Genomic DNA, 18985 nt, shown 5'->3' with positions numbered 1-18985 from the left:
AGGGGTTTGTTCCCCGCGAAGAGCAAGGGCGCTGAACGCCCACATTTGCTGAGGTTTGTGCAAGATGCTGAGGAGCAAGCTGCGTGTTCGTGCTGGGTGGAGTTTCAAACGCTGGGGGAGAGGGTGAGGTGTGTGCGGGGTGTGTGGTGTTGGTTGGGGCAACCTTCCGATGATGATGATGCGAGTGGTGGTGGCGATGATTGCCCGCCACGTAAGAAAACAGCACAAAATGTAGTGGCGGGAAGTTTGTGGTGTGTGTGTGTGTGTGTGTGTGTGTGTGTGTGTGTGTGTGTGTGTGTGTGTGTGTGTGTGTGTGTGTGTGTGTGTGTGTGTGTGTGTGTGTGTGTGTGTGTGTGTGTGTGTGTGTGTGTGTGTGTGTGTGTGTGTGTGTGTGTGTGTATGTGTGCGCGCGTGTCTATGTGTCTACGTGTGTGTGTGTGTGTCTATGTGTCTTCATCACTGTGGAAGAAAGATGATCCTTTTATGATGATGATGGCAAAGCAACCTCTGAAATAGGCTTTCTGGGAAGTAAGGCAACAAATGACAGAACAGTGAAAAAAGAGTAGGAGAAAGAAGGAGGGGGAAACCAAACGAACAAGCAAACAAACGAGCAAACCACAAGGGCTTTGTATGTACAGCTGTGTGGGGAAAGCAAAATGCTCATCACACCGAATCAACGCAAGCAGAACGCAAGCACGCAACGCGCCGCCATTTAGAGGCGCTCAATGTACTCGTTGAGCTGGGGGTTCTTGCTGACGCGGAGGTAGCGGCTGCGGCAGAACTTGTTGCGAATGGCCTGGAGGCGGGACACGGTGCTGTGCTTGAGGACGGCGCGCATGTCGTGGACAACGGGGGCAATGTCCTCCAGGGAGTACTTGGCGTAGTGCTCCAGCGTGGGGTTCCACAGCTCGTGCTCGCCAACAATCTCGCGGGAGATGTAGGTGGCGGCGGCGGCTAGCTGGGAGGGGACGTACTTGAGCATGGCGTGGCTGCCGAGGGAGAGCTCAATCATGTACTTGCCCATGCTGTGCATGGTGGCGTCGGCATGGCCGGCCTTGGAGTTGCGGCGGAGAAAGTGCAGCGGGAGCGGCTTGCCCAGGGAGAAGTCAAGCACACGCAGCAGTTTCTGTAGAGGGGACGGGGAAGGGAGTGGAGACATGCGCGGAGTTTGTGAGAGGGTGCGGAAAGTGTTGAAGGAATGTTGGATTGGATGACAGGACGAGCCATACACGAACGACCATGTGTGTGTGTGTGTGTGTGTGTGTGTGTGGGCATATTGTGTGTGTGTGCCGGCATATTTGCGTGTGTGTGTGTGTGTGTGCGGCATATTTGTGTGCGTGTGTACGTGCATATGAACACAACACAACAGCAAATAAATGCTCACACGCACGTATACACGCAACAATATACGCCACAATACAGGCAGACGTCTGTCTCACCCTCTCCATGGCGAGGATGCGGTCCTCGGAGTAGGCCTTGTCTGTGATGTAGACGTAGTCGCCAAGCTCAGGCGGGTACATCTCCTCGTACTTGGCGGCCACCATCATGGCGGTGATGCCGACGAGCTGCACGTCGTCGCGGGTGACGGGCTCCTTCGACAGGTAGCGGTCGAGGAGGTGGACGGTGAGGTGGAACGTCTCCTGGATGAGCTCAAAGCGGTGGTGGACCTCGGCCAGCCAGTCCACCAGGACGTCACGCATGCGGGCGTTGATCTCCGTCTGGATCTTGAAGTAGTTGGCGGGGACGTGCAGGCGCACCTCGAGCTCGCGCATGTACTCGAAGATGGGCTCCACATACTCGGCGACCATCTGCGGGTTCTCAAAGTCGTCCTCGTACACGTCCTCCACGTTGGCGGGGATGGGCCGGGGTGCGGGCATCACGTTCTGCGCGTGCTTCTCCTCAACATCTTGGTCCACTTCCATGCCACGGGGCGCCTAACCACCACAGTGCAGGGGAAGATAAGACGAGATGATGCATGGTGGCGGACAGCACAACACTATGAGCCGGTGTCGTTGTTCATGCACACATGCACGGAGACAACACAAGTACACGCGCACAACTTGTGCAGCAGTTCCAGCACACATTTTGCACAGAGAGACAGACAGAGAGAGAGAGAGAGAGAGAGAGAGAGAGAGAGAGAGAGAGAGAGAGAGAGAGAGAGAGAGAGAGAGAGAGAGAGAGAGAGAGAGAGAGAGAGAGAGAGAGAGAGAGACAGACAGACAGACAGACAGGCAGACACACACACACACACACACGCAGACCTTGTGGACGAGCTTGGGCTTCTTTGTGAGGTTGATGTTGTCTGTGACCCTGTTGCTGATGTCACCGAGGGCCTTGCGCTCCTTGCGGTGAGCGGCGGGTGCCTCCACGACATCCTTTGGGGCCGCAGAGCGAGGCATACCAAAGCGCATCTGGGAGACGGGGCAGAAGAAGACCGCCAACAGAACGTGAGCGTCAGACAATACATGGGTCAGACGACGAATGGGGAATGTGGAAGGAACCAGAGAAGACGAATGAACAACTGCACCCTTTCGCGTGTGCACACAAAAGCAAACACGCTTACACAACAATACAAGCAGAAGGAAGTGCAGAAGGCAAAGGCATTCGTGCAAACACGCAAACCTATTCACACAACCTGCACACTACAAACACACCCACACACACACACACACACACACACACACACTGGCCGACTCACAAGGGAAGACATGTCTGGTTGTGTTGTGTATCGCTAATGTGTGTGCTGGTGGTGTTGGTGTGTTGTATCGGCGCTTGCTTGTGTAGCTATGGCGAGGAGTGGGTCGGTCTGGTCGGTCGGTCGGTCGATCAGCGGTGGTCGGTGGAGAAAATGGTTTTGTGATGGGAGAAGGGAGCGGAAGAAGGCCAGAAAAAGGTGCCGTGAGTGAACGAGCAAGAGGGCGGCAGAGCGACGCAAGGGGGGGGGGGGAGCTTTGTGTTGGTGAGGAATGAACACTGTGGTGGTGATGTGGTGTGGCAAGTGGCGGCGAACAAGCAAAGAAGCAAGAAGCGTGGCCGCGTTTGTGTTGGTGCTTTTGGCGTCAAGACAAAAAACCACGAGATTCAAAGTTCCCTCGGGCAAATGGTTGGCCCGATAATGTATGTTTCGCACACAACGCTCAACAACCCTTTGTGCGCATATGCACGATCCACCGTTCCGAAGCGGGGGTTGTGCTGTTTTGTTTGCGATGGCGACGCATGCAACCTTGTGGTAAAATAGCAATTGACACCTGTCGTGTTGGTAAAATGAGATGTGTGGTGGGGGGGATTTCCGTTGCGGCAACGAAGGAAGCACAACAACAACAACGAAGATGACGCGAACCATGTTTCAAGCAAGCAAGGCGTGTTGGCGTTGTTGCAGCCTCAAGCCCCCCACAGCCCCACCTTAGGCCACACACAGCCACACAGCCACACAGCATCCATCACATGGCTCCCCTCCACAGCAAACCAAACACCACCACCATCGATTCCGCACGAGCAGGCTGCATGCATCATGCGTGTTTCGTTTGTTGGTTGTTGTTGTTTTGGTGATGATGTGATGAGCTCGTGCGTGCATGCGTGCAACGGATGTGCTTGACGGTTTTTTTTTTGTTGGCCTTGACGGTTGGTTGGGTTTGAGAGTGCAAGGAGGACTCAATGCGATTGCCTGCCTGACCACGGTTCGCGCTCCCGCGACACCCTGACGGCGGACCCAAACCGGCTGCGCGTCAGCCTCGCCCCTTGATCGTCCCAACGCCACGCCACGCAACGCGTTGGCGAACCAACGCTTGTCAGCTGGTCAGCATCCACCACACGCACACGCACGCACGCACGCAGCAACAACACCCAACCCTCCGACTGTGCTTGCCTGCAACCCACACAGGCAGGTGTGGAACCTCTCACATCATCATCATCATCATCATCATCCCACACACGCGTGCTGGTCAGTGTTTGTGTCTTCAAGGGCGCACACAACCAACCGCATTCCTTCACCCCCGCGACCAATTCCCCCTCCCCAACCAAACACACGCACACAACACAACAGGCGCACAACACACACTTCCGCTCACGTCACCAAGACACGCTTTGTGTTTTGACGTGCTGGCTGACGTGATGTGATTGCTCCTGGTCCGGCATTCTTTTGGGAGTTGAGTGACACGCATGCCACCGATTCGTTGTTGTTGTTGTTGTTGTTGTTGTGTGTCTCTACTTCCGCATCCGCCAAATTCCACACACGCACGAACGACCGACCAAGGCCTGGAACGTCCATCGCCCATCCACCCGCGCTCTCGCATACCATTCACATTCACCATCGCCGCCGCCGCCACTGCCTGACCGCCTGACACCATCGTCGTGCCTGACTGACATCTGCTGCGTGCCTGCCCGGGTTGGCTTCTCCGCGATCCACGAGCGTGCGCGCTCTTTGTTGGCGTTGACATTGGCGGACCTAATTTAACTGACCACACGCAGCTATTCTCCCTGACAAGCAGAGACAGCCAGCGAGCGAGCAAGTGAGAGCGCGTGAGAGAGAGTGGCATCCAGCCAATCCAGCCAACCAGTCAGCCTGCCCGTCATTCGGAACATTCACAGCCCAGCAAGACAAAGAGCAACACGCAAACACACAACAGCTACATCTTGGCACTTGAGCATCGCCGTGTTCATTTTTTTCCCCGCTCTCTTCGTCGCCTGTTGAACCGACCCCTTGCACCACACGAGCACCACCCAGCATCAACACCAACACCAGCACCAATACCAGCCCTTATCAAACCCTCCCAGAGCACCATATCGCCGCCACATCACCGTCTGCTGCTACCCCCCCCCTCCTCAACGTCGCACGCAGTTGTGTGTACTCTCTTCAGCCAGCCACACGCCACATCCACAACCACCGACGATGAGCCAGTTTATGATCAACACGGCGCACAACCACAGCGGAAGTGCGCTCAACGCCATCCAGCAGTTCCTGTACAACGGCCACGGCGACATTTCCGTCTCCAGCCTCCATCGCCACAACAGCAGCTACCACAGCCACAACCACCCCCACCAACACAGCCACCACCACGATGCTGCGCCCTTGTCACCGTCCCCAAGATCCGCCACGTCCTCACACAGCCACACGTCGTCCCCGCTCTCCTCGCCACCAGACTCGCCGCGGCAGCAGCACAGCGCCGCCCCCGCCTATCCCTTTGAGGACCACGCTAGCCACTACCACCAACACTACAGGAGTACACGCCAACAACAACAACAACAACAACAACAACAACAACAGCAGCAGCCACAAATGAGCGTGTCGCACAGCTACCGCCAGCGCATGTTTGCAGATAAGGTTGTGTTTGATCTCCAGTGCAGCTACTGCGAAACAGTGGTGTGCCGGCGGGCCATGAAGGCGCTGTTGCTCGCAGATACGTCGACGGAGTTGTTCTCAACTGACGCCGCTCCTGAGGAACGCTGCAGCCCCGTGGGCCGCCTCTACAGCACCCCGAGCTGCGCCTGCCAGATTACAGACGTCGCCTGCCGCTGCTGGTGAGTTGCTGTTGTTCTTGTGCAGCGTGTGGCATGTGCGGTGTATGTGTTGTGTTGTGTGTGTCGTGTATGTATATGTGTTGTGTTATGTTGTGTCCGTGCTGTATGTATGTGTCGTGGCATGTGGATGTGCTGTGGATCTGTCTCTCTGTCTGTCTGTCTCTCTGTCTGTCTGTCTTTCTGGCTGGCTGTCTGTCTGGCTGGCTGTTTGTGTGCTGTTGTCCTGTCGTTGTCACTCTTTACAAATGTGCGTGCGGTGAGTGTGGCGTTGCACCGCATCCAACAATCTGCTGCCATCTCTTGCTCACCAAAGCCTGCATTTTCGTGCTGTTCTTGTGTACAGCGGCAACGTGCTTGGCTACCACGTCGTGGAGCCCTGCCAGTCGTGCCTTAAGGCGTGCAACAACGGCCACCTGTGGATGTTCCACGGCCACACCGTGCGCGCCTCCCACCGCGTCAGCCCCGTGACAGACCAACCGCTCACGTGGGGCATCCTGCCTTCCCCCGGCGAGGATGCCAACGGCCTCTGCGCGCACTCGCCGCACAGCAAGCGCGTGCAAGCCCGCACACGCTCCACCAAGCCCATCATCACCTGCGTGAGATAGCGCGCAGGAAAAGACAAGCAAGACAACGTGGCAGCTCCCACAACAAAGCAACCCAAACCATCGTGCATCACCTGTCCATATATCTTGAACCAGCTTCGTGGCCATATTGAGCGTGTGTGTGTGTGTGTGTGTGTGTGTGTGTGTGTGTGTGTGTGTGTGTGTGTGTGTGTGTGTGTGTGTGTCTGTGTCTGTGTGTGTCTGTGTCTGTGTGTGTGTGTGTGTGTGTGTGTGTGTGTGTGTGCGGTTTGCTCCCACACCACCACACCAACAACGTGCTTGCTTCCCTCCTTCCTTCCCTTCCCCTTTATTGTAAATGCGGCGATTTCGCCACTTCGCGTCTATGGCCAAATACAGCTTTTTGCCCAATTTTGAGGAAACACGACAAAGCGTAGTTAGTCAACAGGCGAACGACGACCACACTCGCTCTCACACACTGACTGACTGAGCTGAGACCATCATCATATCCGACCCCACGCCAGCACACACACACACACACACACACACACACACACACACACACAGAGCACGGAGATCACAGAACAGCCATGGCCAACTTGCCTAACCAAACGTTGTATGTCAACAACCTCAACGACAAAATCCACAAAGAAGGTGCGGATGTGGATGTTGTCTTTGTTGTTGTTGTGGTGGTGGTGGTGGTGAATGCACCGCCGACGGCATGTTGCGCGCGCCTGCAATTCTGGTGCTGGTGACCACTCCCTCTGACACGGACCTGGCTCTACTCTCGCGAATGACCCTGTTTGAATCAACGCACAGAGCTGCGGCGGTCGCTGTACTTTCTGTTTTCACAGTTTGGGCCCATCCTCGATGTCGTCGCGCTTAAGACGCCAAAGATGCGCGGGCAAGCATTCATCGCCTTCAAGGTGCGTCAGAATGCATGTGCCCCACCACCAGTTCGGCTGGCACTCCCCCATCCCCATATATACTTGCGATCCCACATGCAAGACGTGGTGGACGAGACGGAGGGATAACCGATCGACCGCCCCCGCAGCAATTTGATGCGCCGTCCGTTTGCTTCCGCGCGTGCTTCTTCAGGACATCACATGCGCCACAAATGCCATGCGTGCACTGCAATCGTTCAACCTCTTCGGCAAGCCCATGGTGCGTATGCATGCGTGTCAGTGGGCGTGTGTGTGTGTGTGTGTGCATGCGTGTGTGTGCATGCGTGTGTGTGAATGAGAGAGTGTGTGTGTGTGTGTGTGTTTGTGTGCGCGCGCGTGTGTGTGTGTGTGCGTGTGTGTGTGTGTGTGTGTGTGTGTGTGTGTGTGTGTGTGTGTGTGTGTGTGTGTGTGTGTGGGAGCGGTTTGCACATGCAAGTTTGAGGCTGGCATGTACTCTAGTGGCCTCTCTGTTGGTCCTTGTTATCCATGGTGCGCTTCCACCTCACGCCACGCTGTTGCCCACCCACGTCCGACGTGCAGAAAATCGCGTATGCCAAGTCAAAGTCGATTGCAAGCATGAAGGAGGATGGCACGTATCAGCGATATCTCGCCAAGCAGAGGAAAAAGACCAGCGGCAGAGACGAGGAGGAGCCAGGTTTGTTGTCGCGCGCGCGCGCGTTTTTGTGCGTGTGTGTGTGTGTGTGTGTGTGTGTGTGTGTGTGTGTGTGTGTGTGTGTGTGTGTGTGTGTGTGTGTTGTGTGTGTGTGTGTGTTTGTGTGTGTGTGTGTGTTTGTGTGTGTGTTCGACAACACAAGAGTGCGTTGACATGGTGGGGGGTGCTCGTCTTTTTGACCCCTGAGAGATGTATGCTACTCAGCACGCGACTTCTTACTCCTCGCACTGACCATGGCGCATCCTTTCACTGAACACGACACATCTTCCCCTTTGCCACCCAACACACACAAACATACACACATACACACAAACATACACACATACTCACAACACACACAACACACACAACACACAAACAAACACACAAACACAGCGACAAAGGCGGCGCGAACGGAGACGGGCCGTCGGGCAATGGATGAGAGCGGGGACGCGGGCACAAACAAGATCCTGTACGTGTCGCACCTTCCACCGACAGCAACCAAGTCTGACGTCCACAACCTCTTTGCCAAGTTTGAAGGCCTCGTCGAGGTGAGGTTGCATTTTGTGTGTGCATGTGTGTGTGTGTGTTTGTAAACGATTGCGGGTCTGCGAAGGAAATGTGAGTGCTGTGGCATGCACCACGCACTTGTTCTCAGCGCACACACACACACGCACTCACACACACACACGCTCACTCACTCACTCACTCACTCACTCACTCACTCACTCACTCACTCACTCACTCACTCACTCACTCACTCACTCACTCACTCACACACACACACACGTGTGCACTCACGCTCACTCGCAACGATGCCAGGTGCGGATGGTTGACGGGCGGCCAGACATGTGCTTTGTCGAATATGAGACAGCGCGCGCAAGTGCGGTTGCAATGCAGAACTTGGACGGGTTCAGCATGGGCGAGGACAACACCCTCAGCGTCACATACGCAAAGAAGTGACCGTGCCTGTGTGTGTGTGTGTGTGTGTGTGTGTGTGTGTGTGTGTGTGTGTGTGTCTCCTGTGTAGAAGCAGTTGCCTGTTTGCTTTTCGCTCCGTGTGTTTTGTTTGCTCGCCGCTCCACGCTTGAGTGAACTCCAAACTCCATCATCAAAGCAACAACAACAACGCCGCTGCAGCTGCTTGGAGAAGAAGAAGACACCTCTTCAGTGCGTTGTGCACATGCACACACACACACACACACACACACACACACACACACACACACACACACACACACACACACACACACACACACACACACCCAAAAAAAAAAGAAGAGAAGAAAGCAAGAAAAAACGGTCTCATACACCCCTCAACGGCACCAGTGAACACGCAGGACAGCATCCAACATCACGATGGCATCGTTCCAGGATGCTGTTGGGGCTCTGTTGCGGCAGGACGAGCAGGATATAGGAGCACACAGGTCGCCTGAACAACGCCGCACCCAAAGCGACATCGACGATGGCACGCAGCACGCCTCCTCCGGCGCTCCACTCGCACGCGCACACTCGCACCACAGCACACACCACAGCACACACTCGCATGCGTCGCACCGCCAGCACCGCCATTCGCACCACCCTCAGCACGGGCACGGGGACCAGCAGCGGCGTGCTCACACCAGTGAAGGTGTAACGATCGGCACAGCTCCACCCATGCAGCGGCCGCCCCTTTCCCGAGACACCACGGCGTCCACCGAGGTGTACAGCGCCACCACGTCCTCGCCCCTTGCACCTCGCCACTCAAGTGGTGCGCACTACAGGCAACCACAACAAGCATCGTCCCACGCGTCTCACCACCACCGAGCTGACGCAACCGCCTCCGCCAACAGACTCGCTGCACTTCAGGTACAAGATGGCTGTCGATGCATGTGTGTGCAAGCAGATGTCGCCGCGTTTCGTACGCTTGTCCTTCCGCTCGGTTGCTCGCTGGTGTGCTGTCAGTCGCCCATACACACACACAAATGCACACACACACACATGCACACGCACATATACATATACACACGCATGCACATGCACACACACATACACATACACACATACATACACACACGCACACCCTCTCATCTCGACGTGCACGCTCACGCGCGCGCTGCTGCGCCCCCTGCCCCCCTCCCCACCAACGCCAAAGGCACTACAACGTGCCATCCAGGATGCCATATCAGCGCGTGTGCCACCGGGCATGCGTCTCCTCCAGTCGTGCAGCGGGCGGCAGGAGACAGCGGCGGAGCTGCTCCATCGCGTCGCATCTGCCATCGTGCAGTCCCCATCGCAGGATGTCCGCGATATGGCCCTCGACATTCTCGCCGTCGTCACCTGGATCGTCGATCCAAGTGGGTGCAGTTGTGTGTGTCTGTGTGTTCGTGTGTGTGTGTGTGTGTGTGTGTGTGTGTGTGTGTGTGTGTGTGTGTGTGTGTGTGTGTGTGTGTCTGTCTGTCTGTCTGTCTGTCTGTCTGTCTGTCTGTCTGTGTGTGTGTGTGTGTGTCTGTCTGTATGTGGGTGCAGTTGTGTGTGTGTGACTGTTTTGCATCTGGCACCACACTGGCTCGTCATCGCCTGTCATTGTCGCACTCCCTTCCCATCCCAATCCTCCGTCTCTGCAGGTGTGGATGAGGAACGCATCTCCATCACCGTTCAACAGGTGCTGTCCTGTCTGCAGCTTTACGTGTGTGGGGGGGGGGCTTGTCGCAGAGTGCTGCGGCTGCTTTGTATACCAACTCGCTACTACTACCAAAGCAAACACACGCACACACACACACATACACTGCACGTGTGCTTGTGCAAACGCCACCGCATTCACACTCGCACACGTCCTCACGCACACACGCCGCTGTCTTGCGCCAGCTCGCATCGCAAGCGGTTTCCTGCTGCACATATGCACAAGCGCAGGACACCTGGAGGATCAACGACGCGCACGCGCTCACAACGGTACACGGACGCAAGGAGTGCGAGAGTTGCTGGGGGTATGAGCATGTGTGGTGCCTGTTTGTGTGTATGTGTGTGTATGTACGTGGACGTGTTCGTGTGCACGTGTTCGTGTCTGTCTGTCTGTACACGTGTCTGTACACGTGTGTGTGTGTGTGTGTGTGTAGAATTGACGTCATTCTGCATCTCACGCATGCGACACTGCTGCTTCACCATTTATTGCAGTGCCTTCGAGCCATTCAACTCCTCTCCTTTCACAGGTCTGGACCATGTGCCAATGGATCGATCCCAACACACATCACACACATGCACACGCGCATCGCGCACGCTTTGATGCACGCTCCCTACCTTCAGTCTCTCTCAGTCTCACTCACCCACCCACACCCACACCCACCCACACACACACACACACACACACACACACACACACACACACACACACACACACACACACACACACACAAACGCACACACACACACACACACACACTCTCTCTCTCTCTCTCTCTCTCTCTCTCTCTCTCTCGCTCTGTGGCTGTGACGTCACCATCAATCGCGTGTGCAGGAATGTGTTTCCACCGCATCCAGCAGACCACGTGGCGTTTGCAGAATTTGCGGAACTTCTGTGCAGCATCGTCACGGTGGGAAAGAAGGGCGGGGGCGTGACATGCGTTGTTCATGCCGTGGCCTGTCCTGTCTTGCTTCGGAGAAATACACATGCATGCTGCTGGCCCTCACACGCGCACGCGAGTGTTTCTCACGCACACATGCACTATCCACATCATGTGCACCACCGTCACCGCCTCTGCTGTCAGGACACGGCGCTGGCTGCGGATGTGCTCGGTCCAGCAGCGTGCGTCCTCGCCAACCTCCTCGCACACAACCTGGCGTGGCAGGTTGGTTGGCTGTCGATATGCTCCACCGCACACACATACGCACATATGCGCAGGCTGTGCGACACGCCCAAAGTGTTGCTGTTGTGGTGGGGTACCTGCTCACCGCCCATGTCCCAGCCTCCCCCCCCCCCTCATCGTTGTTGTCCTCTCCACCACCATCAATACCACCATCATCACCATCACCGCTAGGACTGGGTGCGTGCGCGTCCCACTGCGCGTCGCTTCTACCGCTCGCTCGTGTCATATCTCTCCAATCCAGACCTCCTTCTCGTCGTCGCCACCCTCAATCTCGTCGCACGGTGAGCAGTGGGGGAGGGGCACGAAGACCAAGGGACTCGAAGATGTGACTCATGCCTGTCGCTTGTGTGTGTGTGTGTGTGTGTGTGTGTGTGTGTGTGTGTGTGTGTGTGTGTGTGTGTGTGTGTGTGTCGTGTGTCGTGTGTTGTGTGTGTGTGTGTGTCGTGTGTCGTGTGTGAGTCGTGTTTCTTCCTCGAAGCCCTATTTGCGTCGGCCCATTTCAATCATCCATCACCACTGCCAGGCTGCTGCTGGACGATGCTGAGCTCGGGCAGAAGTTGTTCAACGACGACAACATCACGCAGATCTTCGAGCTGGCGTTCAGTCTCATCACCAGCACCGACGACACCCCAGCCGCCAGCACAGTGCACATGTACACGTCAGTTGCAACTCCCACTGTGTTGAGTATGTGCAAGCATGTGTCTGCGTGTGTGTCTGTGTGTGTTGTGTCTGTGTGCGTCTGTGTTGTGTATCTGTGTGTGTCTGTGCGTCCGTGTGCGTGGTTTGGGGTTGTGGGACGCTGTGCCTTCCAACAGGCACACCCTTCATCTGTGCCCTCCCTATCGTCACCATCACCAACACCATCGCCACGATCACCTCGTGCCAGGGTGGAGCTGTTCTCCACGCTCATGGACAGCGTGCGCTGCGTGAACCGCCTCGGTGAATTCGACAAACTGCCGCACTTTGTCGACGTGGTGAGCACAAGTGTGTACATGTGTGAATGTGTGAATATGAACGCGTATGAATATGTGCACACACGTAGGCACACGCGTGTGTGTGTGTGTGTGTGTGCATTTGAGTATTGTTTGGCACACACGCACGTGTGTGCATTTGTGTATTGTTTGACACACACATACACACACGTACACTGCATTTTCTCATCTTCACGTCTCCACACACATCCACGATGCCCACATCAGATTACGCAAGAGCTTCATCGGTGCCCCGCCCACAGCGCCGGCGTGACGGTTCGATTCCTCCGTGCCATCTGCGCAGCGCCGCAGTGCATAGACGTCCTCCTCGCCAGGCTCACCGAGGTGTGACTTTTAAACTCAATGCAATCAGTGTGTGTGCGTGCGTGTGCGATGTATGTGTCAACAACGGCGTTGTTCATCCTGCCATTCACTTCAACACACAAACACCAACGCACAACACAAATCTCCTTACCATGACCTGTGTTCACCTCAACACCACCACTTTTCTCTGTGTATGTGTGCGTGTTCAGGGCGACGACCTGTTGGACATGCTGCTTGCGTGGCTGGCGGCGGACCGGGCATACACCTCCCCATACAGCATCCGCGACGACGCAGCCGATATTGTGATTCGAATGGTCATCAGACTCACGGGCGGGCAGTCACCGGTGCGTTGTGAGAGTGAAGACGCCGGCGTGGGGTTTGGGGGGTGATTGGGACCGGTTTGCAGAGTGCTGCGTTCTGGATGTTACACTGTAGTTGTTCGTTGCTTGAACATTGTGTGTGTGTGTGTGCGCGCACGTGCGCGTGTGCGTGTGTGTGCGATCGCTCGAACGTTTCAATACCATCCCAGCACGCACTTTACCTCTTACCACACACACACACACACACACACACACACACACACACACACACACACACACACATACACAAACAACACACACGCATACACACACGCATACACACACGCATACACACACGACCTCGGTCGTACAATGGCCACTGCCCTGTGCATCAGGTCCTCGGCAAGGTTGCGTCGTTTGTGTCGTCCATGTTCAACTCCACCATCGCCACCGCCACTGGCGACGGAAGTCTTGACCTCCTCCTCGTCGCAAACGTCCGTGTTGTGCTTTTACGCATGCTTGTGTTGCCTGTCTGTCTGTGTGTATGCCCATGTACCTGTGTGTGTGTGTCTGTTTGCCTGTCTGTCCATGTGCCTGTGTATGTGTGTGCACACACCCGCGTCTGTCTGTGCATGTATCCCTCAATCACTCAGCAGCTTGACTCCTGCTCACACCTTTCTTTCCCTTCTCCCCCGCACCCTCAACTTCATCATCTCTCCATGCTTCTCCAGATTGCTCGCATCTCCACCGCCATCAACCACCAGGCGTCGCACCAGCAGACAGTTGTGCTGGAGCCGGCCTCCATGCAGATGGTATGAGCAGGGCCAATGCCTGCAAGCAACACTAACGCACGTGCACGCATTCAAGTGCACTCACGCTCTGTTTGCTCAACTCGTGTTGCACTGCTGTTGACATGGTTCCTGTGTTGTGTGGATCAAAGCCCCTTCTCATGCCCTCCCTCCGGTTATTCTCGCATGGGTGACATTGGTTGGTGTCTGGCTCGTGTTTGCACAACGTAACACCTCCATCACACTCCACTGTGCAGCTGTACACCTTCTGCCGCGATTCCCTGGCAGATCTCTTTGTTCTCGGCCAAGCAAACGCTTCAAGGTTGCACACACGTACTCGCACACGCACACACGTACTCGCACACGCACACACGTACTCGCACACGCACACGCATGCATGAACGCACGCACACACACACGCGCGCGCACACATGCCTGTATTCGACTCGTGCTGCCACATTTGTTTGAAGAATGCAACCTTGTATGGGATTCGTCGTGTTCTTTCCACCTTGCCACCAACCGAGCTGAGACGGGTTGAAGGCTCATGCCTCGACACCTTCTCCATTCTTTCCTGTTGCTCACTAACACGCACACACACACACACACTCTCTCTCTCTCTCACACATCCATACTCACACTCATGTGTGGTCAGCCACAACTGCTCGTTTGCGACTACGACGCGTGATCTTGGGGCCCGCCTCGTCACCACGGCATTCTGCGAATACCTCATCTCATTGCTCGGTGGGGGTGTTCGCTGGTTCGCTGGTTGATCACGCTGCGCACCTTGCACGAATCACTCCTGTGCTGCTGCCGTGCTCGTGCCTGTGAGGGCGTGAGCGGCTTTTCGCTTCGTTCGCGTTCCCTGCACCTGTGCAATGACGAGTGCTTGACGATTCTCCCGATTGCGCGCTCGCATGTGTTTGTACTGTAGAGACGCGCGAGGACGATGAAGCGAAACAGTTCCTTGACAATCTCTTGCACGCCGAGGTGAGCAGACAGCACTGCTGCCACGAATTTTGGGCATGTGCATCTCGCTGGCGTCGATTCCACTTCTCACTCATCGAGGACAACTTTAACTTTGCGGGTCCTCCGTCATTGCTGTCGCCCTTGTGCTCACACATGGACACCCACATGTGGACACTCACAAACACACACGTACACATCCACGTCCACATCCGCATCCACATACATGCACATGCACATGTACAAGGGCTGCCTTGTGATGCTGAGCAAGAACCTGCTGTCGACCAGCCCTGTTCTCGTCGAGTCGTCCATCAACATCCTCTGCAGCCGTCTCTTCAAATCTTTGTTCGGCATCACCAGGTCTGTGTCTGTGTTTGTGTATGTGCACGTGTGATTGCGGGCAGATGAGTGTGTAGGTGTCTTTGCAGCCTGACACACACACACATTCACACATTCACACATTCACACATTCACACACACATTCACACACACATTCACACACACACACACACAAATTCACAAATTCACAGACTCAGCGCTGTAGTTGCGTCGTGGAACCGCAATGCCGCTGCAATGAACGACGCGACCAACACATCAGCAGCGCATGCGCCCGTTTCCCCTGCTGGTCGTTCCGAGTCTGGCGTCTTCTCGCGGCACACGCGCACCCATCACGTCCATTTCCACCACCAGCAACAGGTGTCTCATTCTTCATCCATAACGTCATCCCTGCAGCAACGAGAGCAGGTGTGTGGATGTGGCTGTGTGAGTGTGTGTGTGGCTGTGTGTGTGTGTGTGTGTGTGTGTGTGTGTGTGTGTGTGTGTGTGTGGCTGTGTGTGCGAGTGAGTGTGTGTGTGTGTGTGCGTGCACAACCATCTGCATGCTTGTATCCACCCCACGGCCCAATTTTCATGACACCGTCAACGCATTGCCTAACTCGTCGCGCATGTGTTGATAACATCACCGGTTTTAGCTGCACCGGAGCACAGGATCGCATGTTGACGAAGACATCCAACGCGTCATGCACCACGTCAAGGTGCTATTTGCGTCGCTCATTCGCTTGTTCGATCGATTATCTTCGTTCCTGCTGCCCATGCCACTGACCTTACGGCACATCACCTATATTCCCACTGCGTGTCCTTGTCCACACACACACACACACAAACACATACGCGCACACACACACACATACATACACACAAATACACATGCACACACCCCTTCCTAACACTTCAGACCAATGAGCACCCGCAATTTCAGTGCCACTTCTGCACTGCGCTCACTTCCTACTGCGTGTTCCATTTCTTGATTTAATGTGCTCCATTCCCCCTCCCCCATCTTTCCTCGTCTCTTTCCCCATCACATCACACCACGCAACAGCACAATCTGCAACTTCGCGACATGCGCGCATCTGAAATCATGGCCATGTACGAGGCAAAGTTGCAGGAAGCGCACAACAAGGTGATACTGGTGCACAGTGCTTCTGTTGTTGCAACTGTTGCACGATTAGCTCTCTCTCTCTCCCACTGTTCTTGTCGCTGATTGCTGCCTCTGTCTGCGTCGCCTGTGCTGCTTGCATCATATCATCTCCGTTGCGTGTGCTGCTTTTGTGTTGATGTACTTTGGATGCTGGTGGTGCGCACTGTCCGCTGTGTGTTTCCATTCCCACGTTTTACACAACCAATTGCCTCCACGACTAACTGTGGTGTCGATTGTGGTGGGTGTATGACAGGAACAACGGCTGTCGTCGCTGCTGGATGCAAAAACAGGCGCTCTTCTGCAATCAGACCAGTGCGTTTTCAAGCACTGACCACCTTCTTGTCTGTCTCGCTCGACGCCCGAATGCTGCTTGATCCCCCTGATACACGCTGCTTTCGCACTTCCTCAAGTGGAACGATAAGGACACATATCAGGGCCCACACGCTCGCACACACGTACAAAAAATACACACACGCACGTACAAACGCACACACACACACACAAATACACATCCGCACGTGCACACACACCCACACACTCTCACTCTCTCTCACTCACGCACACACGCGCGCACCTTCCGATGCAGACTGTTGTCGGAGTACCAGGCGCAGCAGGCGCTGCTTGATGACGAATGCAGCAAACTCCGCGGCATGCTGCGGGTGCGGTTGCATGTCATTGATGTGTCCACGCTTGCACTCGTGCATAGCGTTGCAATAATTGAATGCGCTGGCGAGTGAGCATCAATGAAGGATCGTGGTTGAGAGAAGTCGTTCGAATTGCTGCTCACGCTTTGTTTGCTGTATTGGCGGTTGCTTGTTTCGTTTGTTAGGAGAGTGAAGGGCGGCGCGAGTCGTTTCAGGTCGAAATGGAGCAGCAACAGCACGTCATCACCTCCCTGCAGCAAGAGCGCACACGCATGGCGGAGGAGCTTGAGGAATTGCATTCACTGCAGGTGCGAGTGGCTGATGTCTGCACGCTCTAGCTATGTTTGAAAGTGAAGTGGGTACAAGCTTTTTCTCTTGCGCACATTCAGGTTTCACACGAACGTCCGTAAGCACACACACACATGTACATGCATACACACACAAACACATACACACGCGTACATATACACACGCGTACATATACACACGCGTACATACACACACATACACACTAACTTCAACCGACCACAACACGTGTCATGCTTTGTACACAGACGGCAAACAGCAACTTGCAGACAAGACTTGACAATGAGGTGACGACGCGGGAAGCGTTGGAGTATGAAATCTCGGAACTCAAGTCGTACACTGCACAGTCAAAGGTGCAGCACAGGTCACTCAATGACCAGCTGCGACAGCTGCGCTCCCAAAACAGCCACCTCCAGGACCAGGTGTGTGGCTACGCGTATGTCTCTGTTTGCGCGTATGTACGTGTGTGTCTGTATGCATGCGCATGCATGCTTGTGTGTGCCTGCCTCTGTGTGTGCGTGTGCGCATCTGCTGCCTGTCTTGCCTGTTTGTCTGCGCGTGCCCTGCGCTGCTGTCGCTGTTTCTGCAGCTGTGCGAGAAGCTGATCCTGAAGACGTTTGAATGCTATGTGCCATACAACGCACCCATGTGCCCCTCTCCAACTGTCGACCTGTAGGTTGAGGACCTGACGCGAGCGCTTGAAGTGGAGACGGAGAACACGACCACGAAAACCAAACAATTGCACGGTGGATATGCACATGCGATGGGCTGTTTTTTTGTTTGTTTTGGGGAGAGCTTCCTTTGTTCGTTCGGAAATACACTAGTGACCGCTGCTTGGAAGGACACGTCTTGCGTTGTGTGCTTCGGTCTTTGCTGTAATGCTGATGATGGTGGATGGTGCATGCTGTTGGAATTGTCTGTCACAGAGTTTCAGCAGCAGTTTGGGGATCTCTCCAGCAAGTGCACCGTTCTTCAGAGCGAAGTCAACACGCTCAAGGTGCGTGCTGGTGTGAATGCATGCAAATGTGAACACCCCGCAAGCACGCGTGATGCAAGCACGGTGGGGGTGCCAAATTGTGACAGCAACCAAACGCCACACACCATTGATGTGTTCCATCTTGTTTGCGTTCATTGGTAGGGGCAAATTTCAGAGAAGGATGAGGAGCTTCAGACATGCAAATCGTCACTGTCCCAGAAGGAACTCGACCTTTCCTCCACCCAACGTGCAAACCACGTTCGTATTTTTGAGACTTGGATGCTGGGCACTATTGCTCAAGTCCATGCAACGTGTGTGTGTGTGTGTATGTGTGTATGTGTGTTTCTGTGTCTGTGTGTGCGTGCGTTGTGTTCGTACATGTGGCTGCATCACAATCCCGCGTGTTTTTCACTGTTCCACTTGCGCCCGCCATTGTACATGCATGCACACACGCGCAGGAATTGGAAGCAAAGGTCGCAAGGCTTGAGGAGAAGGTGGCACAGCTTCAAGAAGACTTGGACAAGCACCAGCTCACGGTACATTCAATGTTTACTTTCTGCTCGCTCTTTGGTCTTTCCACACACACAATCTTTCCACACACACAGACACACACACACAGACACACACACACACACACGCACGCACGCACAAAGTTGTTGCTGACGCGAAGATCTTTCTGTTGCGTGACATCCCAATCACATCACCAGATTTGAGCAAACGAT

General features: G+C 55.0%; 4 protein-coding genes across 4 annotated transcripts; 3 read left to right on the top strand and 1 right to left on the bottom strand.

The window, feature by feature from the left end:
* Positions 1 to 449: 449 nt before the first annotated feature.
* Positions 450 to 2994, bottom strand: PTSG_05912 (cyclin B). The gene is made up of 4 exons (XM_004992748.1): positions 2699 to 2994; positions 2262 to 2411; positions 1440 to 1934; positions 450 to 1126 (listed from the first exon to the last, which is right to left on the bottom strand). Exons 1-4 carry the CDS (start codon positions 2708 to 2710, stop codon positions 713 to 715), a joined length of 1071 nt encoding a protein of 356 aa, XP_004992805.1. The 5' UTR covers positions 2711 to 2994; the 3' UTR covers positions 450 to 712.
* A 1894-nt stretch (positions 2995 to 4888) lies between these two features.
* PTSG_05911 (uncharacterized protein) lies at positions 4889 to 6122 on the top strand (the record flags this gene model as incomplete). Its single annotated transcript, XM_004992747.1, has 2 exons — positions 4889 to 5517; positions 5861 to 6122. The coding sequence occupies 2 exons, from the start codon at positions 4889 to 4891 to the stop codon at positions 6120 to 6122; spliced, it is 891 nt and encodes a 296-aa protein (XP_004992804.1).
* Positions 6123 to 6465: 343 nt separating this feature from the next.
* On the top strand, positions 6466 to 8692 carry PTSG_05910 (uncharacterized protein). The gene is made up of 6 exons (XM_004992746.1): positions 6466 to 6731; positions 6897 to 7003; positions 7176 to 7241; positions 7562 to 7676; positions 8070 to 8224; positions 8496 to 8692. The coding sequence occupies exons 1-6, from the start codon at positions 6668 to 6670 to the stop codon at positions 8634 to 8636; spliced, it is 648 nt and encodes a 215-aa protein (XP_004992803.1). The 5' UTR covers positions 6466 to 6667; the 3' UTR covers positions 8637 to 8692.
* A 340-nt stretch (positions 8693 to 9032) lies between these two features.
* Positions 9033 to 18976, top strand: PTSG_05909 (uncharacterized protein; the record flags this gene model as incomplete). Its single annotated transcript, XM_004992745.1, has 31 exons — positions 9033 to 9100; positions 9506 to 9521; positions 9808 to 10009; positions 10280 to 10317; positions 10521 to 10604; positions 10827 to 10861; positions 11167 to 11242; positions 11417 to 11497; positions 11687 to 11796; positions 12039 to 12173; positions 12402 to 12489; positions 12715 to 12831; positions 13020 to 13154; positions 13505 to 13603; positions 13841 to 13921; positions 14155 to 14219; positions 14550 to 14638; positions 14829 to 14884; positions 15108 to 15220; positions 15391 to 15604; positions 15832 to 15894; positions 16239 to 16319; positions 16591 to 16649; positions 16924 to 16996; positions 17167 to 17289; positions 17536 to 17709; positions 17964 to 18033; positions 18214 to 18284; positions 18426 to 18521; positions 18722 to 18799; positions 18971 to 18976. The coding sequence occupies 31 exons, from the start codon at positions 9033 to 9035 to the stop codon at positions 18974 to 18976; spliced, it is 2796 nt and encodes a 931-aa protein (XP_004992802.1).
* Positions 18977 to 18985: the final 9 nt, after the last annotated feature.

This window comes from Salpingoeca rosetta (assembly GCF_000188695.1).
Source record: "Salpingoeca rosetta unplaced genomic scaffold supercont1.15, whole genome shotgun sequence".
Taxonomy (NCBI): Eukaryota; class Choanoflagellata; order Craspedida; family Salpingoecidae; genus Salpingoeca; species Salpingoeca rosetta.
This window is presented reverse-complemented; position numbering and strand designations above follow the sequence as displayed.